This window comes from Coffea arabica, chromosome 2c (assembly GCF_036785885.1).
Source record: "Coffea arabica cultivar ET-39 chromosome 2c, Coffea Arabica ET-39 HiFi, whole genome shotgun sequence".
Lineage (NCBI taxonomy): Eukaryota > Viridiplantae > Streptophyta > Magnoliopsida > Gentianales > Rubiaceae > Coffea > Coffea arabica.
Window position 1 is genome coordinate 2,103,018 of NC_092312.1, and position 25,540 is coordinate 2,128,557.

Sequence of the window (25,540 nt, forward strand, 5' to 3'; positions counted from 1 at the left end):
ATTAGATCAAGAACCAAAACTTTAACATTAATTATTGAAGGGTTAAAATTTTACTTGAAAAAGAGTTAGAGGGCCGTTAGGCTCTTTTCCCTTTTTAAAACGCTCTGCCGTAATGGACTGACCGAGTTGGTATTCAAGAAGCAAGCACGGTGATGCAGTAAATGATCGGGCATTTCACGGGCTACTGTAGTAGTACTTTAACAATAATGATGACAGCAAGAATGACTTAAATTCAGGCTTTTAAGATGAGATCAAATTCCAATTGCCACATACAAAACTAAGGAATGGGTTCTTTCATCTTTAAGGATGACTATTGTGGGACATCTGGATATGCACTACATGAATTTTCACTGCAGGATGGACCATAAATTTAGACTCTTAATATGACTGTGGCGCATTCTCTAGAAAAATAGAACAACTTGACCTTGAGATGATGTCTGCTGAAGAAAAGTATGAAGCAATCTACTGGCCTTTTTAATAGGCGTAGATAACGGGCCAAAAAAGTTGTAGTTTCAGTGATTGTAAATTCTTTAAAATGTTTTGGTTAGCATGGCATAGCTAGGATAATCTACGTGGTACATATTTATATATATATATATATATTTATTTATTTATTTAAGCTCATTAATGCAGAAGACATATCTTAGGAGGAAAAATTCTAATAATTATTTAGAATAATTACTATAACACTTTTTTGTGATGTGATGCATGTGAGATAAAAAAAAAAGTGATTGAAAATATAGAAAGGTAAATTAGAAAATGTGTTTATGATACAAACGCAAATTTTTTTTAAAAAAATTTGCTATCCAAACATAGCCTTGCGTGACAATTTATGAAAACTTTGTTTAGTTGAAAGGTTCATGTGCTTGACAAGATTTGGCTCTGAGAAAAATGCAATCGGGGAGGAAAAGGTGAAAGGAACGTCATTATTGCCATAAGGAATGTCATGGCGCTTTAAGTTTGAATTGTAGACAGGAATTAGTGTCCATTATAGATGCATGCTTAAAGAATCGCAGAAGGTTGAGTAGCATTTTATGCTTGCTTTGCTCCTGCTCCTGGGCTGTTAGTTTGTCGTAAAACAAAAAGCTTTTAGACTTTAGGAGGACACGGTCAAACTTGAAAGGATTGTACTACACTTTTAAGAACGACCAGAAAAGAAGAAGAAGAAGAAGAAGAGCCAAGTTTCAATTTGTGGCCGAGTGAGTCATATTGACAAGGATCGCTCGACCGGCGGTCCAAATCCAAAAAAAAAACGATTTAAATTCTTCTAAATGTTTTTTCTTGTGCTTTATACCCAGCCAAAATTAGCAGCTACTAATTCTAATTCTAATATTGCTAACAAAACAAACATCTTTTTGTGCCCATGTCAATGTCAAATCCAAAGTAAAATTTCTTCCTGGAAAATTACAGATATTATACTTTGCTTATTGCCAGTTATGAGAGACCGCTGTGTTTGCAAAATTATGGATTTGGAGCAGGAGGAGCAGTTAACAGAGAAACCGTCCATATCGGTTTTGTGTATTTTATACAACGTGTAATTCAATTTGCACACGACACTATGTGTAAGCCACTTTGCATAATAACATGTAACTATAAAACAAAATTTTGTGAAATTTGAACCTTATTTTTTTTTAACCAAAATTTGGCCATCAACCTTATGAAACGATTGCTTCCTGCAGCAACGGTTGCTGCCCCAAGTCTGCAAATTATTGTACAGAGCTGCAAGAGAGTGATTTGATTGCCCGTTCAACTGTCATTTCCTCTGGCACTGCTCAGCTAAAAATCCCGAAACTAACGAGTACCAACTCAACTCAATTCATCCTGCCTTCCACATCTAATCAAACGCATTCGACTTCCTCCTTTCTTTTAGGAAAAGAAAGAAAGAAAAAAAGTCTGGAAACGAATAAAAATGAGTGTAATCACAAGAATTAGAAGAAAGTAGTAAGTGTTTGTTTGGTGCAGGATTAAGTAAGCAGCAGAAGCTGTCAGGTCCAACAGAAAAGAAGTTTTTTGAGGATGCATCAGCAATTAGGCCAACCCCTGTTTGGTAGCAACGTTATTAGCAAGCAAAGCCAAATCCTTACGCGCGCATGCGAAAGTGAACGCCCATTCCTATTTTTATTATTGTTCAAATAATTTGTAGTATTTGTTTGCTTGCTAACAACAAGTGGTATAACTCGCACTTATTATGGAATAGCCATATGCTGTAGAGCGCACACAAAAGGAAATTGTGGAAAGGAAATTTTGATCTTTAACAAAAGGGAATTGAAAGATTCAAAAAAAAAAAAAAAAAAGAAAGAAAGATTGTGGTCCATAAGCATACCCAATGTGAATAGTACACGTAATCCACCCAACTAGAACTAGCCAAACAGAGACCAACCATAACCAAAATATATAATCTAACTAATGGAGCCCACATCCATTGACACTTGAGTTGGAGAGCAAAGTAATCCACCGCACAAGTCAGCACATTGCCAAACACCACCACTTTCTTCTCAATTCCACTCTCCAGCCCGCGTCCAGCCCCACACCCTACCCCAATATTACAAAGTAAAAAATGACAGAGATTTTCCAGGAATCCAAACATCATCTTTCGCTGGGCTGCTAATTGCCTGCCCATTGGTGGGTGGGTCTTACCCATTCTCCACGCGCCACAGAGAAGCTTAATGCCACCGTAACGTTAAATAATATAATAATAATAATAATAATAATACGTACTAATGTAGCATATTTAACCATTAGTAGCAGTAATAATTATATATATTGAAATTAAGAGTAGAATTAACAAAAAAGAAGAGAATTAAGAGTAGAATTAACGCCAAGCAGATGCGACGGTGAGCGTTCGTCCCATCCAACCGAAGCAGACACCACCGGACTGTTCATTTACGGTGAAACCCTGAATGCCACGTGTCACGGAGTGGAGTTTGGAACGCAGCGAGTCACCAACGGTTTGACTCATGGGCTTGAGCTCGAACCCGGCCATGCTCATCCGGGCCCGCCACTTGCCGAACACCTCGCATCTTTCAACGCGGTCCCTCCCTTCGCACGCAACCGAGTTGGCCAACTTACGACCCACCCCCTCCTCTATCCTGACTCGGTCCGGGCGATCCCTGCCCACCGTCGCCTCCAGCGAGTCCAACAGCAGCCCGTAGTAAGCGCACGCCTCCTTCACGCGCGTCACAAACGGCGCCGTGTTGGCGCCCATCTCTTGCTCCACCAGGGTCACCACCTTGGGCGACAGCCATTTCACCCGCCGGAGCAACTCATCCCTCAAATTCTCCGTCGTGACACTCTCATCCGGCAACCTGTACAGCCTGAAAGCAAAATTCACCGCCAAAGCCTCGTCAGATTCCACCCCCAACTTCTCCCGATTCAACTCACCAATCCTCAAACTCGTCACTCTGAGGCTCAAGCACACCCCCAACTTGTTGGCCAATGCCTCGAGGTTACCGCGCACGGCCCTCAGCCTCTCCTCCCCTCCATTATTCACAGAATCCACCAGAGTAGTGATCTTCAAAACGCTGGGCTTGTCAGCTTTCATCGTCGCAAGCAAGTGCAGCAAATGCTCGTACTGCCCGCCCTGACCAATATCAAAATCGATGACGTGGAGCTTGCCCGCTGGCTGCTCACCGGAGATAGCTTCCTGAATTGCTAAATTTGCGGCCGTGAAGCCCAGCTTGAAACAGGGTGAGACCTCGTACAGCATCTGGGTTGAGTCCGAGTGTTCCGCGGTGTAGAGCTCGGTTACCGGCGGGGGATAATCCGTGGGGTTCACGCGCGAGCGGAGTGCTGAGGTCATGTAAGCGGTTAACCTTTGTTCGGAAGTCCCCCTGGGGTTGGCGACCTGGGCAAGGCGCGTGAGGACCTCCGTCGCGGCCTCCATCCTTCCTTCTGAAATTGCCAAGGCGACATCAGCAATCGACTGCTTGGGGCAAGCAATGGGCGGAGAAGCCGAGGTCGATGAACAGGAAGACGATGAGGATGTCGGAGATGGAGAAATGGCCTTGCAGTTGGTTGTGGTGATCATGTTCAAGCTGTGAATCGTGTCAGACCACTCGCTGTTCGTAACAACGGAGACAGCGTCGCCGCCACAGCCTCCTTCGTCATCGTCGTCAAAGAGCTGCTTTTCTAGCTCCTGAAGTTTATTCATCATCTTCTTCTCCGTCTGATCTTGAGGTGCTGAGAACAATTGTTTGCCAGGGGTAACCATGCCCACGGGCATGGGCATAGGCACGACTGCGCGCTGGTTGTGAAACAAGTTTGGAAAAGATACGCTACTGCTACTGCTAATATTGGACGGAATAAATTTGTTAGGTTGGTTAGGCATACCACCAGAGCTGGCCGGTTGGATGATGTTTCCATTGGATAGACTAGCAGTCGCAGTCAAGCCGCAGTTGCTCATCATCCGTGGTGGTTGTGGTTGTGGTTGTTGTAGCTGCTGCTGCTGCTGCTGGGGACGGAATTGTTGAAGAATAGGCCGGCCGTAGCGAGGGTTCATCGGCGAAGAAGAATTCGAAATGGAGGAGGCTTCAGGCGAAAGAGATGAGATAACAGATAAATCTACAGGCGACAGAGGAGATATGGGAGACGCGTGCTGGTAGTTTACCCTGGGCTTCACGTTGCGAAGATTACTATAAAGCGGTCCTAAGCCACCCATTTGCTGCTGGTGTTGCTGTTGCTGTTGTTGGAGTAATTGATGCTGCTGTTGAAACTCCGTCAGAGATCGTTTGCCGATCAAGTCAGGGCCGCGGTGGACGATCTGTGCAGCCGGGTCCGGCAGAATTCCGGCCAGGGCTGACCTGTAGGGTAGCTGCGAAGGGTTGGTCACGTTCATGTTCATGTTCATGGTGGGCATCATCGGATTGGTAGATCTTCCGGTGGCGATTCCAGAGCTGGTGAAAAAGTCCGGCCCTCCACCGCCGGAGAACCCCGATGACATGTTTTTTGAACGCTTTTGTTTCAAAATATGGTATCTTTGGAACAGACAGCGCTCCCAATTATCTATGCAACTACTCTAGTGAATAGTAAAAAGCTAATGATTTTGAGAAAAATTCTGCATTACAAAGTGAGAGCTTTCTGGCAAAGGCAGGGCAAGAAATATGGGGCGGTAGGGGCCGGGGGGTGTTGGGGAGGTGGGGGCGAGGGATGTGGGACGGGGCTGAGGAGTTTCGTTTTTAAGCTATTGGATTGATTCTTGTCATTATAACAGAAGAAGGTGTAGTTTAGAGAGAGAGAGAGAGAGAGGGAATTGAGAATTAAAAGAGGTAGAAGGAGAGAGAGAGAGATGAGGTTTCCAACTGGCTGTGACTGTGGCCTGTGAGTCCTCCAGTTTTTGTGGTTTTTGTGTGCGTTATTTAATCAGGAGGCGGGTTAATGTACGCCCGGGGGCACGCGATTTCTTCCATTTTGGGCCGTCAGATGAGATGAATCTCGGTCTGTCTGGAGAAGAGGGTCCGTGAAATGAATGGATGGATGCGGGGGGGTTGGGTGGAATTGAATTTTTGGATAAACCGTCGCGTCTCAGCGGAGCTGGGGAATGCCTCGATAATTTTGATCACGCGCCCGGTGTTCACGTGTCGCTCATTCGCGAGTGTCTTGGGTGCGAAAAAGTGAGGAATCTCAATGATGTTTAAGTGGCCAGTGTAACTGACGAACACCCGCATTAATGATACCGTAACATCCAATGCAGATTGTGTTGTACTAAACATCTTATTGGGGGCAAACTTATGCAGACGCAAAAAAGGAGGAAAAGAAAACAACCAACGAACATTTTGCATGTAGTATATATTTTTACCCGTTTGTCACCTAAAATATGGCCAATTTCTCTTTCGAATGACACCGAACATAAAACATACGTTTACACAATTATTATTATTGCTATTGTCCTCAAACTCGACTCCACCTACAGGCTACACCTACAAATTCATTCGTTGAATATGAATCTGATGGGTGGTCTCAAGAGCACACACTTTAGACATCATCTTAACATTTCCAATCTGTATGCTCTCAAGATACTGTGCTTTCAAATTGTTCCATGATATGTGACTTGTTTGAATGAGAGATTATCATTTGCAAAAAAATTATTTAATTACGTCACAAACACGTTTTTCGATTTATTTTTCTTTTTTATCTTGCCAATCACCTTTGTTCTTTCGCATACAATACATTATAAAAAGTACTGTAATAGTTATTTCAAATAATATTTCAACATAAACACAGCGCAGACTTTAAAAGGCAATGCCTAACTCCGACGTCATGAATGCGCACGATAAACTGCTCAATTATGATAATGTTTTGTCATGTACATTAATAAATAACATTTGTGTTGCACATTGAAATACAAAAGGAGTTTAGTGCAAATCTGAATTTATAATTCAACTGCAATTTTTTTTTTCCCTATTTGCAAATTTCAAATGGTTGGAATAGCATTTTACCAAATAAAGAAAATGTTTCGCTTTCTTTAGTTCCCCACTTGTATCTCAATTGATACATCGGAATCTTACATATGCATTGCACAATCTTACAAAGCTCTCATATAACAATAAGCTATAATCGATGGCATCTATAAAGGGCATTTGAATAGTTATGAATGACTTGGACTTTTTGCTAAAAATTTGCAGTCAATAGCTTTTACCAACAGTATTCGGGTTATGGTGAATGAGAGCAAAAGCTTAAGACTGAAAAGGATTTTTTTTTTTTTTTTTTTGGTTGGATTAAAATGATAGCTTCCCATACTACTAATTAGGAGGTGAGGAGGTAATTCGAAGGAGACCGTCGAACCACCGCAAGGACATGGACTTGGCGAAAAATCCAATCCGATACTCTTCTACAGTACTACAAGTACTGCAGCAATCTTTTAATAATCAAGCCCCCAAAAGAAAAAAAAAAGAAAAAAGCAGTACAAATTTTCAAACATGCTTTCTGACCAAAAAAAGAACACAAAAGAATAGAAATGGAACAAGTACGACCGCTCTCTGACCTTTAACAGCTGGGGTCCCTCTCCGCATTTCCTCGGCCATCAAGGCAGAGTCCCAAAATCAAATTCGAAGATTTGGTGCGCGTGGGCAGCGGGAGACTGGGTATTGAATCCATCGCCCAGAAGGTCCTTTTGTTTCAGGAGCATTTTATTTATTTATTTATTTTTTCAACACTCGCCTCTGGGAATTTTATTTGAAGGTTGTGTTTGGCATGGATGTTTTGGACTTTGGAGTAGTACTATCGTACCGGCCCGGCTTGGCTTTGATCACCTGACAGCACAGTTACAAAAGACTTTCTCAAAAACCTAACGACAATAACGCTTTAATGCAATCCCATAACATCACGAAAAGTGCGCCCTTTACACGTGCGCTAACAGGATCATCCTTTCCACCCTCCAATTGCCTGCGTGAATCGTCACCGTTACCTCCTCATATTCCTCTTTTTTGCTTCTTCATCTTTTGTGATGCAAGAGAATTTCATTGATGATTAAAAGAATATTTGGACCTAATTCGTCATTTCCCATCGAAGTGGCAATTTGAAAGTGTGAACTGTACTGCTTCGTGTTTTTTTTTTTTTTTTTTTTAAAAAAACAAAGTGGTAAGTCCTGAACCAATGAATTTCTACTAATAATTTCTTTCACTTTAATTTAACCCTCCTTCAACTGTTCTTGAAAAATCACAAAATTGCAAAGAAAACTTTCAAGTATTTAAAACGCTTCTTTGGAATTATTCCCAAAATTTTCAACAATGCTCAAATTGCCCTCTTAAAATATCTAAAACAAGTTCAAGTGTAAATCTGGCATACATTTTTTATAACGCCATTAATGGTCTGTTTGGATTGTAAGTTATTTGGGATTATTTGAGATATTTTTACTGTAGCACTTTTTGTGATGTGATGTATGTGAGATAAAAAGATATTGGGAAGATAAAAAGGTGTATTGGAAATTGTAAAGATGATGTAAGCAAATAAAATTGGGAAAATATGAAGCAATCCAAACAAATAATTATCTTTCCGCCTCCCCTTTTGTAAAGTTTAACATTTCTCTCGAGTCTCCTTTATGAAGTTTAGAATATATACGAGAGTGGGGATAAAATTTCAATGGAATCAGACTAATTCTTTTAGTTATGCACGCAAATATATAGTTGACAGTAGCAGCAACTTGTGGCATATGATATGTATAATAAATTTCATGAGAAGATGCAACGAAACCGCTAACTTTTTTTTTTTTTTTCACAACTCATTAATACGAAGGCTTTTTTTTTTTGTACCCCAGAAAAAGAAAAATCACTATTGAGCTACAACTGCATACAAGCATTGGGTATGTAATTATGCTAATCAACTGTATATACCGATGAATTATGCCTATCACTTGTTCCGTTCTATTGCCAATTATTATGAACTTATTTTATGCACCCCATGGGTATATTGTGCCTTTTTATGAAATGGATAAGAACATAAAAATTACAACTTGTTTGGATTGTATTTTTCTATTTTTTTTTTTGTATGAAAAATTATTGTAAGGATTTGATATATGTGAGATTAAAAAAGATGATTGAAAAATACATTCACAAAAAACGTAACAATGTTTTCTTTAAAAAATTGCTGTCCGAACAAGACGGGCCTTGTAGTTGTAGGGCAACATATATAAATTCTTTTTGAAAGTTCCATCCATAAAACCGATGGCCTTTTATTAAGACAAATTTCAAGCACCCTACGAGATTCAATGTTGGAGACGGTCGTTTGAAGCAGACAGTGCAGTGTCAAAGTTATTAGTCTAATAGTAGTAATTATTGTGATTTTCCCAATATCATGCTTTGAAAGTTTGCCAGATGTTAGCCACTTGGCCTCAATTTTGATTTGGTCGTGCACATGGATTTTTCTCCTTTCCCGGTAGCCAAACAACAGCGGTGGCTGACTGGCTACTGGCGGTTTTTTTTTTTTCTTCTTTTCTCTAACAAAATATCAAAATTTCTCCGCCCCTTCTCCGTCTCGCTTCTTTAACAAGTCCTCCTACTCCTCTTTTGTGTTTGCAAGAAACACGCGTCGGTGGCGGCGAGTATATGCGTGTCGGAATACAGAATTCGTCTGCAGAGAAGAGCAAAAGGGGAGGAATCTGCGTTGGCAATCCCCTGGCCATTTAATTTAGTTATCTTCCATTGCAATTCACACAATCAACAAATTGCTCTCCACATTCATACCTCAGCAGCCCAACCCAGTTGTTGCTTCAAATTAACGTCCGTATGTTGCGTTCCATTTGCCGCCAAACACCAATGAATAAGAGCTTGCCCGTGTCCGCAAGAAACTGCTTCCATTTTCTGTTTTTTTTTTTTTTCTGTTATTTTGGGGGTCGGTCGGTTGGTTAATCCGGCAAGTAATCTCTGCTCTACTACAGTATACTAGCTAATAGTACATTTCACACGGACACGGACACGTGGAGGTTTAATAGCTAGGAAGTAGCTGTAGATTCTGTTGTTGTTTCGTCCTCCCTTCATTTCAATCGTTCCCACTTTTGGACTTTTGAGCCGAGCTTTTCCTTCCAAATAATTATATTCAATGTTTGTGTTAGTCACAGGATTTTAGATTCCATATAATATTATTATTTTTTTAAAAAAACAAAAAATAAATTTTTTTTTGGGTAGCATTTTCCTATAATTACACATCAACTTCTTATTGGGCAGAGAAAGTGTTGAATAAAAATTTCTCTTCTTTCCGGACGTTGAAAAATTTTATAAAGGAAATTAATGCATATTTGAGTTGTGTTTGGATTGCATTTTCCGTCATTTTTCATGGAAAAATTACTGTAGCGATTTGATATATGTGAGGGAAAAATGTGATAGGAAAATGCGATCACGAAAAACGACAGTGTTTTCCCACGGAAACAAGCAATCCAAACACACCCCGACTTCGAGGTGGGAAAGGGAATTCACATGTCACAAAACAAAACCAGTTTTGTTAAGGTGTTCATATTTTATTTCTTATTGCGAGGCACACTGGCGCTTGGTAGTATTGCTTAAATTATTGGCTTTTCACACCTCTCAGTTGCGTGCAGGCTAAAGATGCAATGAAATTAGTCATCAAACTAAACTTCAAAGTTTGCAAACCAATCCAGACGCATTTCCACGAGTGGAATGAATCCAAGCTTCTCAACATGCACAGACCAAATCAGCCACAGGTACTTTGCCTAATTCAAGGTGGTATCTAATATCCTAATTACGCTTGATCTAAGCGGTTGTTGACACGTTTGGTCCACTTGTATTTTGGACCGCGAATCCTTAAATCCTCGAGTTCATGAGAAATCACATTCTGCCCCTAACTTCTCAATTAGGACCGATCCCAGGGTAGTTGACTTTCTTCAACAGGCGCAACAACAGAAGGTACTTGACTTCCTAAGGGAACATCATCATTATTAGTCTGTGAACTCTAGTCTCCGACGTTAACTTTAGCATGCATTGAGCACCCTGCGGGGTTTTTTATCCTACATCGGTATTGGGGGTTGGGGTTTAGGTTTATAAGTCTCTCACAAGACTCTCAAAATTACCAACTTTTGGAGTTACTGTGGGGAGTTAGATTTATTTACGAAATTCTTGTGGCTTCATAAGAAGATGAAAGAAAAAGAAACGGCTCCCCCGCCCCCTCCCACCCCCCCCCCCCACAAAAAAAAAACCACCCAAGGGGAAAATCGCGCTTTTCAAAGAGGTTAAAAAAAATATTATGGACAATTATATTTTTAAATTGAAAAGCGAACTATAATTCGGAATAGATGAAAAATGAACACAATATTATTAAAGTGGGATGGAGGGACTAACTCCATTTTTCTATTGCATACCTTTTTTTTCACCAAAATTGACATCAAGTGATAAAGTCCAGGACGTTGGCGACTACCAAATAATGGTATATACAACTGTTTTTATTAATGGTTCTTAGTTGCTACAAAATAATAATAATAGTAATAGAAGGTCAAGCACAACATGCTAAATGACCTAATTGGTCCATGATCGAAGAATTGAGATTCGCACTCTGCAATCGACTGTGAATATTGTTGCCCAAATGTGAGCATGCGTACTGATTAACTTACCTTCTTACCTGACCATTTTGGATACTCTAAAAACTCCTAATACTCACTTTATGTTATTAATACGTTGATCCCCTTTCCTCCAAACCTCAGGAATCCATCCAAGATATAATAACAACTAAGCTGCTTGTGATTATTTTATGCTGACCTGACCTGCTGATGCCAGACATTTACCCTCAAAGATGATAAGAGTACTATGTCAAATTTACCCTCAAAGAAGCGAGTAGATTATTTGGGATAAATTTTTTTTAACGTTATAATATTTTTTTTTAATGTGATATATATATGAGATAAAAAAATATGCTAATAATATAAGTGAATAAATTTTGATAAATAAAGCACTATCCGAACAAACTACTACTCCCTCCGTCCCGTTTTGTTAGTCTTGATTTTTTTTTCACACAGATTAAGAAAGTGTAATTAATTTGGTTGGAAACATAAATTTAGATTAATAATTTCCTAAAATACCCTTATGCTAATCACGAGGAGTGCATTGGAAAAACTCAATGTATTCAATGTTGTGGGTTAGTATTTAATAACAATGTATTAATAACAAGATATTTAATAAGGATATTTTAGACAATTTGAAAGATTATTACATTTCTTAATGGGAAAGTGGATTACAATTTGGGACAGACGAAAAAAGAAAACAAGACTATTAAAGTGGGACGGAGGGAGTAATATATTCCATCCATTCCGGACCCGGGTAAAAAATCCCAAAATAATCAATTGTCAACAACGCATTTATAGCACCCATGTTAATAATGATTGAACAATCAAGGTCTCAGGGTTCAAGCTCCAGCCACATCGACCGTGATCCAAAACCCTGCTATTTTGACATGTTTCTGGACGACGTCGTGGCTAAATGCTTAGAGAAGGCCAATGATAGGCGTCCGCTTTTTTTTTTCTTTCCCCCTTCTCCATGGTGTTTGTTTCATTGGTTGAAGAGAAGAGAAGAGAAGCCGAAAAGTGGGGAACCAGCCCAAAACATTTAATATTAAGGTGAGGGATCAAATGAGAATAAAAATTGATTCAACCATTCAAGTGGCGAATCATCAAAATTATCATCATTCTCAGATAATGTATATAGAATGACTAAAGTGTATCACTAGAAGCCAAAGGAATCTTACCAATTCTCCCCAAGCTTGGAGCCGTCGAATCTTTTCGAAAATTTTCGAATATGGCTTCTCGTTGGTTGTTTTTGATTTTCGACTCCAATGTAATATCACAATAATATTATGCTTTGGAAAATAAATTTACCAGAAATAAGTTGTCCAAACACGGCACACATCTTTTATTATGAGTTTTACTAAATTTGGATGAAGAGGCAAATTTCACGCGCAATTTTTTTTCCCGCGAAACCAATTCGTTATTCCTAGTCCTGAGTAGCAAGTACTATTCTCCGATGCCTATTCTACATCACGATGGTAAGTCTTACTTTTGGGTCCCAATTTTGAATGGTTTATTTTTTTAAAAATTTATACTCATTTTGTTCCATTGAAAGTATCATATTTTTTATTTCATTTTAGAATGTCTCAAAATATTTGTCATGTTAAAAAAATTAAAACACCTTTTAAATAGCATTTCTTTCTAATCATATATGCATGTTATCATTTAAATTTAAAATTTGAATTTGTGAAGGTAAAATTGAAAAGAGAAGTACAAAAATCACAATGAAACTACTATTTTTAAAAAATTGGACTCCCGAAAATGACTAAATAATTAGGACGGAGAGAGTATAAAATTTTCTTGTAATTTATTGTAAAAATTGTTTTAAAAAACTTTTTTTTCCTTTTCTCTCTTTTCTTTTTCTTTATTTACTTTCTTCTTCTTTCTCCTTCCCTGCCTCAGCTTGTCAGTGGCACCAGCATTGCCGCCACCCCCTCCCCTCTCTCCTTTTTAATTTCTCTCTCTACACCTCCCTCATTTTCCTCTTCTTCCTCCCTTCTCCTTCTCTTTTCCCCTTTGGCGCAATCCTCTGATCACATCCTCCTCCTCTTTCCTCCCTTTTCAATTCACCCTCTCTTTTCTCCCTAAGGAAAGTAAATAAAAAAACTTTGTATAGTTTTAGATACCGTCAATGTGTATTTTTAAAAAATTTGAGAGGTTTTTAAAGAGTTCCAATAGACAAAAAAAAGTTACAAAATTTTATACGTATTAAAAGCACCCCCAGCGGTGCCAAACATTCCAAGTTGTGGTGGTGGCATACTACTGGTGCCCAATCGCCCAAAGCTATGGAACTAGCACTTCGGGCGATTGACGCGCTTAAGGGAAGCGCGGTTGCACTCACGCAACATACACTTCTATCACTATGGTATGGAATATCTTTGTAGAGCCTTCCTTATGTGGCGAGGAGAGTGGGCTTTCTTTAATATGTAACCCAAGCTGCATGCAACCAACGGCTTATTGTTCCATTAGTTAAAAGCTGATCTAAGGTTGGAGAAGGAAGGCAACATTAATGGCTAGTTTGGGAGTTTAGAATAGAAGAGAACATGTAATTTACGTACTTTCTCCGCCTCATAAGATTTATCATTTTTTTTTTTTAGAGAGCGTGTAATTTATGTATAATAATATTAATAGCAAAGAGAATCTTTGCTTTCCTCTTATAAATGGTGGATTATCTTTTATTTGATGTATTGATAATTATGAAAAATAAGCGATAGACAACATAAAAGATAAAGATAAATTTTCATTAAAAAAATGAATTATTTTTTGTAATATTACAATTAATTTTAAATAACAAAAACGATAAATATGGCAAATTTTATGGGACGGATAGAGTTAGCGTACTAAATGGCTGGCTACATCCAAGGAAGAAAAGCGAATTGAGAATCCTCTGAATTGACGCTGGAAAGTCCTTCGGTTGGTGAATTCAATTCAAAACTGGGTGGGTCAAATGCTTCAAAAGATCTGCAGTAATGGTCCAACTAACGTCCCCACTAGCATTAAAAAAAAAGAAAAATCTTTTTGTAAGTAATTGTCAGAATGCATGCTCTCTCAAATTGTAGTTCACTTCCCAATTGAAGAATGTAGTTGTATTTTAATTTTCCTAAAATACTCTTATTCAATGTAAGTAGTTGTTACTATAAACTTACCTCATTTAATGAGAGTTGATTTTTTTTTTTACCATCAATTCAAGTTCCCATAAAGTTGTACCATATTTAATGTGAAGATATTTTAGCAAAATAGTAATCTAAATTTATTTTTTCAACAAAGTTAACTATTTTTTCTTAAATTGTGTAAAAAAAAGAAACGGTACTATCAAAGTGGAACGGAGGGAATATTATATTATAGCAATACGGCCGCAAGATAGTACGGTAAATTTGTACAGGTGTTGAAATTTCACGAGAAGAGAGCAACGGAAGTTGGACCCCGACCGATTAACTGCCCATGGACGGGAGAGGATGGATTAGACACGAGCTAGTGATTACTCCATATTTTCCCGAGACAAACAAATGTTTAGTTGGATTTGATGTTACTTACCTTTCCTCTGTCCTTAATTCTATATATGCCTCGGAAATTCTTTTTTCATTTTCCATTTCCTTTTCTTTTTCTTTTGGTGGTGGTAGGAATACGTGTCAGAATGATAACCAACAATTCACTGTCAATTGTACCTCTAGCCTCCCAGGAGAACAGAAAGAATTATCCTTTGTATTTCATTCAGAATGTGCAGAATTGTTCAAATTTTCCCGACTGGGATTATTTAACTCTTTTTTGTTTTTTCCGGTTATTTAACTAGTTATTGACTTTTTTTTTTTTTTTTTTGCTAGCTAAAAGAATTATTACCGATTCTGCTCGCTTCCAAAATACTAGAAAAATTGATATCTCAAACTCAGCTTCAAAGTCAGACCATTCGCTTCGCATGCTTTTCTTCCTCCTTGACTACGACGACCTTTGCTTCTCATACTCCTTTGAATCGCCTCCTCTCATTCTCCATCGATTCTCTATCCGCACACGACTCTCGAGTGAATGTCAATACTTCAATGTACGATGTAGTGGTTAATGACGGAGCTAAGAGGGCTGGTACTTGATAGGGGTAATGGCTCCTCGTAAGTTTTAAAAATTTTAATTTATAGCGTGTAAAAAAATAAAGATGATCTTCCTAAGTTTTTACAAATTTTATTTTTATTTTGACAATTTATATATATTTTTATAATTAAAGTTAATATTTGATGTTTTAGATGTCATATATTTAAATGTATGAAAATTATTTTGAACATAACATATTAAGAAAATTTTGACTCCTCCAAAAAAAAAAAAAATCCTAACTCCGTCGTCACTGTTAGCAGTACATCCTCAAAAGTTTAATCAGGAAAGTCACAAAATCGAGTCCTAGAAAACTTGAAGTATAAGACAATGAACAAAACTGTGAAGGATGTGGCACATATCATATGCATCGAGGAAATCATGGAGAAAGAAAAGGAGGAGTGGAGAGAGTTCGACAGGGGGAAAAAATCAAGAAAAAATGGATCTATGAGAAATTGACTTTACGCTTTAAAGTCGGCCTCTATGAGCCGACCAACGATATTTGTTAGATTTTAGTGAAAATGTCAATATTTTAGTCCAAACAAAAAAAATCACAGGACTCGAACTCTTGTGAGCATTGAACACCAGTTCCTAATAAGACTTGCTTGTCCATGAGGGACAAACAATTTGATGGGAGGCAAGAGTTGAACCCTGACCTTCTATCCCAGCAGGAGAAATGGTGGGCACTGAGCTAAAACTTGCCAACATATACAATTGTTTTGCTTGCCAATTCTATCTACTTTGTTTCATATGAGACATTTTTTACAAGATAGTAAAAAGTATATTAGGACAACTCTTCGAGTACGGATTCAAGGATTTGATCTCCTCTTGATCATCTTGTTGGTAATTGGCATACTTTCCTCGATCATGTTCTACAGCTGCATATTTTGAATTTGTTAGATTTATCAATAATGGAGAGAACTAGTGCTACAGCAAAACATTGTGCAAAAGGTCTGGCAATTACATAAACTTTTTAAAATCCATTTAACTTATTTAATAATTGCAGCGAGTGCAAAGGAATAAAATCCCGCGAGTTGGTGATCCTATCAAACTTTAACGACGTAAAAGAATGTGTTTTTTAATCATATTTTTATATTTTTAATTAACTTTTGTATTCATGTATGACACTTCACGAAAAATATTACATTGATATTTTAAAACAAATATTCAAATAATCTTCTATTCAAAACACATTCGAATCTCATAAAGGGGGAAAAAAAAAAAAAAAAAAAAAACTCTGTGTCTTGCCAACTTGACTACAACTGTACATCCGTGTAACCGGCTATAGTCGGTAAACCAAGTTCAACTCGAACGCATTGTCAAATCTGAAGGAATTGTGACGGCCAACGTCACGAGACAACTGAATCCTGATCTTTTTGTGCCTTTTTTCATTTTAATTCTCAGCGCCGTTAATGTAGGAGTTCGTGACTCTCGCCTGCAGTTGTCTGAACCGTTGGATCCTCTGATCTTTTCAACAGATTGCATGTCAGTGCACGTGTCCTCTCACGATTTGAGAGTTCGGCCTCCGCTTCGTAGTTGAACAGAGCACGTGATCCAAATTGTGCAACTGCTGCTGCCGCCGTCGGGTATGCGAAATGATATGATTGCCATTTTTCGCGTCTTTGAATTTCTATTACGTCAATTTAATACACCAAAAAGTTCGGAAGGCACGAAATTTGACCTGTTTTCCATTTGTGATATACTGCCAAACTTCTTACTATTATTTAAAAATTTTGTACACCTTTCACTTTTGTTTGGAAAATGATTTTTCACTAAAAAAAATCTATACGCTTTTTGCGAATATATTTTTAAATTATTTTTTATATCACATATATCAATTCATTACAATACATTTTTACAAAAATTCCAGAAAATTACTATCCAAACACGACCTAATAAATTTTTTTTAACTTGTTTTTCGTCTGCAATATGCACCCAGACTGATTAGTATTTAAAAATTTCTTCACCTTACAGTTTGTGAAGCACTTGTTTTTCGTTTGTGATATTAATATTAAAAATTTTGCAGACCTTGCAATTTATGAAAACTGATTTTTTGTTAACTTGTTTTTCGTTTGTGATTAACCTTAGTTAGGTTTACAAGCAAATAAAATTTGATAAATAAAACACTATCCAACTTTATAATGTCATATGGCAAATTAAGTGACTTGGCCATGTGATAAATGTGGATTCGTTAACATTAGAACGAGTAGAATTTCTCGACTCAAAAATTCAGATTTATCTTGTAATAAAGTATGTGTTCGAATACCAAAAGCTTTTCAAAATATTATTTTAATTGTATCACAAACATGTGTTTCCATATAAATCCATATTATCGCCTACTTTTCAATTGAAAAATATAATTAACTTATAATTTCTCAAAAATACCCTTATTTACTGTACTTTGTTATCAGTGAGTATAACATACCTTGTTCACTGATTACTTGGATTTATATCTTGACCAGTACAACTTTTCATAGTATTGTTGTTCTAATTTTTGTAAAGATATAGTGACTAGTTATACTCTTAATATCAATGTAAGGACATTTTAGGAAAACAGTAAATCAAATTTACTCTTTCAATAAAATTACTAATTTTTTAAATTTGTATGAAAAAAAAGGACTAAGGCGATTAAAGTAGAAGGGAGGGAATAAGATATAATTCGATAAAAATTATCGAAGTTACTTATCCAGACACATTATTGTAATTCGGACGAGAAAAGTGTGAAAAGAAGCCCAGGAACTCTGTACCGGATTATCCGTGGCATCATTCGACCACTTCATCAAATGCGCTCGAGCAACTCTAGTGGATGGACTCAAAGTGAATGTTTTCAAGGCCTGGAACAAAGCCCAGAAACCATTACACTATCAGGCCTAATTTCATCAGTTGGCATGGACGTCCATAGGCTACTCATCAACGCTGACTTAATTTCAGTGGGGCCGTATACTGTAAAGACAATAAATTATAATGCAATTTCGGTTTTGAAAAACAAAATTTAATTGCACCCAGAAAATAGAACTCCTAGATTTCATTCTTGAAGATCGTGCTAAGATATCTTTAAGTAGGTTTAAGAGTTAACTAGTGTGAATACCCGTGCTACGCATGGTGCTGATATTATTTAAAAAATGAAAATAGAATGGTGATTAAAAACTGTTAAAAAATTGTATCAACACAATTAAAATATAATATATGTCTAACAATAGCTTGAAATATGATACAATGTATATATTATTCAAAAATTATCTTTTTCGGAAGATAGATCCTGAAAAAATAATAAAAATTTATATTAGAAAATGAATGATATATGAATAAAATGAATGTAATTAAATGTTGTTAAAATGAAATACTTACAAATATTATGCATTCAATTTGATAATTTTACATGAAGGTGCGAACACTCTTCACACCAATTAACTTTTAGTACAAAAGTCAAAATTGGTGATTTAATTAATTCTATTGAATTTTGTGGAATGCGTACTATAAATGAAAATGCACGATCTTTGCATGAATTGATTCGTTGGTTGAATAACCTATCACCATTGTCCTGAGAATTAAATACGTGTGAAATTCAAAATTAGCGTATTTTTTTGTTTACATAGTTTATAAATAGCATTATATAAAATAAACATATATCAAGAAATTCTACATTTCTTTGTAATTCTCTGATATAAGAAACATCACAACTAAATACAAATCGTGCATGACTGTCCTGCAAATTAACGTGTATGTTATCACTGGAATCTTTGATTTGTATGTTAACATTGTATCTGTTTGACAAATAAAATATTAGATACAATACAGAAAACTTTGTTGAAATTAAAGGTACATGAAATTAATTACCTAACAACAGTATCGATCACGTCATTACAATGCATACACACTGTTTTTGAAAAATAACTTTCACATAGTTGTCCACAATTTTTTCATAACTCATAGAACATGTTTTTCTATGTTAATGCTCTGAATGTAAACAAGTATTCGAAAAATATTTAATCTAGTAAATATGAAAGAAGGTATAGGTTATGATTATAAATTTAAAAAATTTGTGTAGTAATTAAATTAAATAGAGTAAGTTTACTGTATGCATGATTGTATATTCGGATATCCATATTCTCTTTGAATTTGTTATCAACAATGCTTGCGATGTTGTAAAATTGTTTGATCTCAACCACGTAACTAACTTTCAAGCACATGTATCATTTTCAAACCTACAATTTTTTGAAACACATATTGATAAGAGTATGAAACAACATTAAAAGTTTGATGTAGTGTTACTGATGGAACTCACCAATTGCGGAGGTATCGAATAAAATCTAAATTGTGATTGATATATAATTTGCTAACTCCAATTGTACAAAGTGATAGTTCTGCATAATATAGTTATATTCGCTAAAAAACTATTCAAATTATATCGAATATAAGTAAAAATATTTGATTTACCTCTGAAATTTTATACGCAAATACCACATGATAATAAAATATTATTTTTTGTAATAGACTGATATTATAGGATTTATAGTATATTCAATAACTTGATACTCAAATTACTGATGAGGCAAAAGAAAAAAGCGCTAAATAGTTCTAATTGGCATCGCAAGTTATGGCAATGTGCCAGTGACATTTAGATCTATTTTTTTTTTTGGATCAAAATCTAGTCCTAATTGGTTCTGCTGTTTCTTGATCATGTTGTATGCTTACGAATTAAAATTATATTAAAATAGCATGTGAATGAGCATTTGTCTTTAATTAAGGAGTAAAAAGGATTTAAAGTATAAATAACAAACTATAAATAGTTTATCAAGTAGATTATGAAAAAGTTTTAAATTTTAAATTTGACTGGTGATAGGGTTAGTTATAACCCACCACTTTTTATGTACTAAAATAAATACAAAAATTTAGACAAAAATCTATAACCCACTACTTGTTCCGTTTTTGGAATTTTTTATAAAGTTAAATATAGTAAAGCCCTTAACTTTACATTTAGCTGCATTTTATTCTCTCAACTTTACATTTAGTTGTATATTTGTGATTTTTTTTTTGAAATATGATTGTAATTTGCAAAGCTCATTTGTAGGGGTGGTTCTAGGGTTAGTGTGGTGACAAATATTTCTTAATTATAAAAATGTAATATTGTATTAAAATAGCATACGAATGAGCATTTGTTTTTAATTAAGGAGTAAAAAAGATTTAATGTATAAATAACAAACTACAAGTGATAACATGAAATAGATAGTGGGAATGTTTTAAATTTTAAATTTGATTGTGTTGACCTTGGTCGATCAATCATTGGTTTTGATGATTAACAAACTAAAATGTATATTTGGGCTAATGTTTTATGTGAGCAATTTGTTAGAACAGATTCTTGTGGCACAAAAGAAGAAGTAAAAATAGGGCACTCATGTCGAACGTCCGAAAGGAAGCTATCGGACGTCCAAAATGATGAAGAACATCAAGAAGGAAACTCTGTCGGACGCTCGTGAGGAAGCATCGGACGTCCGGAAGGATCGGACGCATGCCTCGAACGCACATCGATCGCATCGGACGTACGAAAAATTTCGCAAAGATTTAATGACTCTCTAACGACGTTCGGACGCAGGGTTCGGACGTCCGACAGGTGGTTCGGACGTCCGACAGGCCAACGGCTAGTTTTGACAGCATTTAATATTTGACCGTTGGAGAGTCTTTTGGAGCCATTTCTCACATTCTATAAACACCCCAAAGCACAAGAAGACAAGGGACTTTTGCCAACACAAAATACAAGTTTACAAGTGAGATTTTTGAGTAGAAAGATTCTTTGTTGGTTGTATAAGGGGTTGAGGAAGTTGGGTTGTGAGGTTGCTCAAGTGAAAATTACTCTCTAGGAGGAGAAAAACCTTGGTGAAAGTGAACCTATCACTTGAAGTGATAAAACCTTGGTGAAGGTTGCCTCATTTGTATAAAATAGTTCTTAATTGGGTGAGTGATCTTTCAAGTGTAGGTTGTTGAGGGTTAACTAGAATAGTTGTAAAACTCCTTGGCTCAACCAAAGAGTGTTTGGGGTGAGGAAGGAGTGAGCATTCACTTGTACATCTTGGTTAGCATCGCCATCTATTGAAGAGGCTATTGGATTGATATTTGGTTTGCATTTCATATCTTTTCTCTTTAATTAAGTTTTCTTTATTGTGCTTAAATTTGATATATCTTTGTGCATCATTGTGAAATTATTTGTACTCATTGGGTTGCACCAGGCCTTACAATTGGTATCAGAGTTTGGTCTCTTTTGATCAAGTTTAACCGCTTAGAGTAAAGATTATGGCAACCATAAAAGTTTCTTTTTTAGAAGGGCAATCTATTGATAGACCACCTATGTTTAATGGTTCTCATTTTAGCATGTGAAAACAAAGAATGATGATTTTCTTACAATCCGTTTATATTGAATTATGGTATGTGGTAGAAGATGGTCCTAATGAAACCAGAATAATTGACTCTACCACTAATTTGAATAGATTAAAAATTAGACAAGAATTGAATGAAAAAGACAAGATATATCTTTCTTTGAATGCCAAGGCCATTTATATATTGTGCATTGCATTAGATGTAAATGAATCTAGTAGGATTAAAAGTTGTAAATCAGCTAAAGACATTTGGGATAAATTGTGTGAATTTCATGAAGGTAACCAAAATATTAAAGAACAAAAGAAATCTTTACTTGTTTCTCAATATGAATTTTTCAAAATGCATCCTCTTGAAAATGTTGATAAGATGTGTAGTAGATTTTGTGACATTATTCAAGATCTTAAATTACTTGGAAAAGAATATTCTTTGGGTGAGAAAAATAGAAAGATTTTGAATGTCTTGCCAAAAGAATGGGAAAATAAAATAAATGCTATAGAAGAGGCAAAAGATTTAAATTCTATGCCCATTGAATCTCTTGTGAATTCTCTAACCTCTTATGAATTAAAGCACAAATTCAAAGTGCAAGAGAAAGAAAATGCAAGAATGTATAAGAGAGGCATAGCTTTCAAAACATCTCAAGTGAGGGATAACTCATCCTTCATGGGTAGTGAAAACATGGAAGTGGACAATGATATAACTCCTCTCTTCAAAAGTCTCAAGAAGATCTTCAACAAGAGAAGTTCAAGAGGAGATTGCAAAATTAAATGGGATGAATGCAATTCAAAAGAAGGAAAAGAAGAGTTGGCCCAAATGGCACTAATGGCCTTTGGAGAAGATGAGATAAATTCTTATTACTCTTTTAGTGATGAAGATAATAGTATGCGATTTCTTATGATTAAGATGCATAAAAACTTGAGAGAATCTTATGCTAAAAATAAAGATTTGAAAACAAAAATAAATGCTTTGTTGAAAGAAAACTCCAATCTTTTTCAAGAAAACAAATGTTTGAAAAAGGAAAATGATGATTTGAAAAAATGTAAAATGGCTTTTGATTGCAAAAATAATTTGAAAAAGAAGTTGGAAGAGAAAACAAAGTTTTATGAAAAAATATTGGAGGAACAAAATTTGTTAAAGAAATGAATTAATGACTTGAACGAGTTTCTCCAAAATGAAAAAGAAAAGTTTTCTCAACCAAAAGAAAGAAAATCTTTTCAAGGCACAAATAAGTTTGCTATGATAAGAGGTAAGGGAATTAGTTGCATTAAATCCACCTATGTGCAAAATACTTCTATCATGTGTCACTTTTGTTGCAAATTTGGACATATGCAAAATGATTGTTATGTAAAGAAAAATATGAGAAAATGCATGAAATCCATGTGGATTGCTAGATCATGTCGCATTAACTCTCAAGAACCCTATAAAGAAAGGGTACCAAATGAAATTTCTCATATTTAGGTACATCATGAAGATTTGATCCAAGAAGTGCTAAATGGTTGTAAGTACATTTGAAAATTTTGATATTCAATATGGTTTTGATTTGAAAAATAAATGGGGAGTTTATTTTTTTGATTGATGCCAAAAGGGGGAGTAGGATTTATTGAAATTTCTTTGTATGTTGGCACTTTCTAAGGGGGAGCTTTATTTGAACTTATTTGATAAAAGAAATTTTAATTTTGTTTGTCATCATCAAAAAGGGGGAGATTGTTGACATTGGTCGATCAATCCTTGGTTTTGATGATTAACAAACCAAAATGTATATTTGGGCTAATATTTTATGTGAGCAATTTGTTAGAACAGATTCTTGTGACACAAAAGAAGAAGCAAAAATAAGGCACTTATGTCGGACGTCCGAAAGGAAGCTATCGGACGTCCGAAATGATGAAGAACATCAAGAAGGAAACTCTGTCGGACGCTCGTGAGGAAGCATCGGACTTCCGGAAGGATCGGACGCACGCCTCGGACGCACATCGATCGCATCGGACGTACGAGAAATTTCGCAAAGATTTGATGACTCTCTGACGACGTTCGGACGCAGGGTTCGGACGTCCGACAGGTGGTTTGGACGCAGGGTTCGGATATCCGACAGGTGGTTCGGACGTCCGACAGGCCAACGGCTAGTTTTGACAGCATTTAATATTTGACCGTTGGAGAGCCTTTTGGAGTCATTTTTCACCTTCTATAAACACCCCAAGGCACAAGAAGACAAGGGACTTTTGCCAACACAAAATACAAGTTTACAAGTGAGATTTTTGAGTAAAAAGATTCTTTGTTGGTTGTATAAGGGGTTGGGGAAGTTGGGTTGTGAGGTTGCTCAAGTGAAGGTTACTCTTTAGGAGGAGTAAAACCTTGGTGAAGGTGAATCTATCACTTGAAGTGGTAAAACCTTGGTGAAAGTTGCCTCATTTGTATAAAATAGTTCTTAATTGGGTGAGTGATCTTTCAAGTGTAGGTTGTTGAGGGTTAACTAGAATAGTTGTAAAATTCCTTGACTCAACCAAAGAGTGTTTGGGGTGAGGAAGGAGTGAGCTTTCACTTGTACATCTTGGTTAGCATCGCCATCTATTGAAGAGGCTATTGGATTGATATTTGGTTTGCATTTTTTATCTTTTCTCTTTAATTAAGTTTTCTCTATTGTGCTTAAATTTGATATATTTTTGTGCATCATTGTGAAATTATTTGTACTCATTGGGTTGCACCAGGTCTTACAGATTGGTGATAGGATTGGTTATAACCCACTACTTTTTATGTATCAAAATAAATACAAAAATTTAGAAAAAAAAATGAGAAGTTTGAAAACCATTGAGATGGTCTTTACTAAAACTCATTATGCAATACATATAGATATAGATATAGATATTTTCTACATTAACAGTAGATATAGCAGCGATTGTGAATGCATGATACATGTACAAAATTCTAATTTACACTACTATAACTTTTACATGCGAGTTTTGTATTTAGACATTAAAAATATTAGATGCATGACATTTATTCAATTTTTTGATTTTCAAATTCATACTAGTTGTTATATATCCAATAATTATAGTGCGTCTGTTGTCAGTGTATAAAAAAGATTAATCCAAAATTTAAAAGTTATTAAAATTGTTCCTTAATTGTCTTCTTAAGACTTGTAAAATTATAGTTAATTGTGGGTCTCATTTCAAGAATAGATTTTTTCAAAGTTTATAATTAAAAAAAAAAGAGTGATCTTTTACCTCTAAATTTAAGCACAGTATAAAATTGAAAGCACATTAAACTCAGGGGGAAAAAAAAGATGTATATACATCCATGAGCTGTAACTATTCCGAGTTTCATGTCCAGTGGAGATTGATCTAACTGCGTGATCTTGACTCTACTGCTATACGTAAGTGTGGTTGTTACGGAGCTCATGATCGATTGCGTCCGTTTTCGATTAGGTTCGGAGAATCAATTTGACGTGGGCAGAAGAAGCAAACGGCATCGTAGCATGAACATACCTAGTCGGAAACTTCAAAAAGAAAATAAAAGTGAGATGAGACTTTCTGGGAAAAAAAATATATGAGACGCTGCCCCATGACAAAGAAATTTCACGAAAAAAGTAAGTAAAAATTGGGGGATGGATGGTGGATGGTGCAGCAAGAGGGCAACTGTCTCTTTTTTTCTGGGGTAGAGTAACAGAGTAAGAGTAATCGGCGGGTGGCGCATTCGTGCGTTTATGTCATTCATTGTGGGTGGATGTGACACTAATGGGTGCAACCTTTGACAGAGCCAACTCTGAATTTTTGATTTGATGCAGGAAGCCAAATGCAGACCACTCATCCTACCAACCACGACACCCTTTTCTTTTCCGTTTCCCCTTTTTTTTAACCCAGAAATCTCCAATGAAAAATCTCAAGACTTCCTGGAGTTGAGGCCAATGACGGCCGGACCAGGAATTTTAGGTTAACGTAGCGAATAGTCAAACGTGTAGTAAAAAAATGTCATAGCAAATGAAGTATAATAAACTCAAAATGAAAGCTTGATAGAGGAAAACTAGTGATAAGGTGTTTTTAGTTGTACAAAATAAAATATAAACACATTTTGTATTTTTTGAGTGGTACTGTAGTCTGTAGA

At 36.1% G+C, this 25,540-nt stretch overlaps 1 protein-coding gene across 1 annotated transcript; it reads right to left on the reverse strand.

Annotated features, from left to right (window-relative positions):
• Positions 1-2,294: 2,294 nt before the first annotated feature.
• LOC113724989 (scarecrow-like protein 8) lies at positions 2,295-5,335 on the reverse strand. The gene has a single exon (XM_027247924.2). It carries the CDS (start codon positions 4,937-4,939, stop codon positions 2,813-2,815), a length of 2,127 nt encoding a protein of 708 aa, XP_027103725.1. The 5' UTR covers positions 4,940-5,335; the 3' UTR covers positions 2,295-2,812.
• Positions 5,336-25,540: the final 20,205 nt, after the last annotated feature.

Coding starts and splice junctions, on each gene's coding strand:
- LOC113724989 (XM_027247924.2), bottom strand. CDS start 4,939: ATGTCATCGGGGTTCTCCGGCGGTGGAGGGCCGGACTTTTTCACCAGC.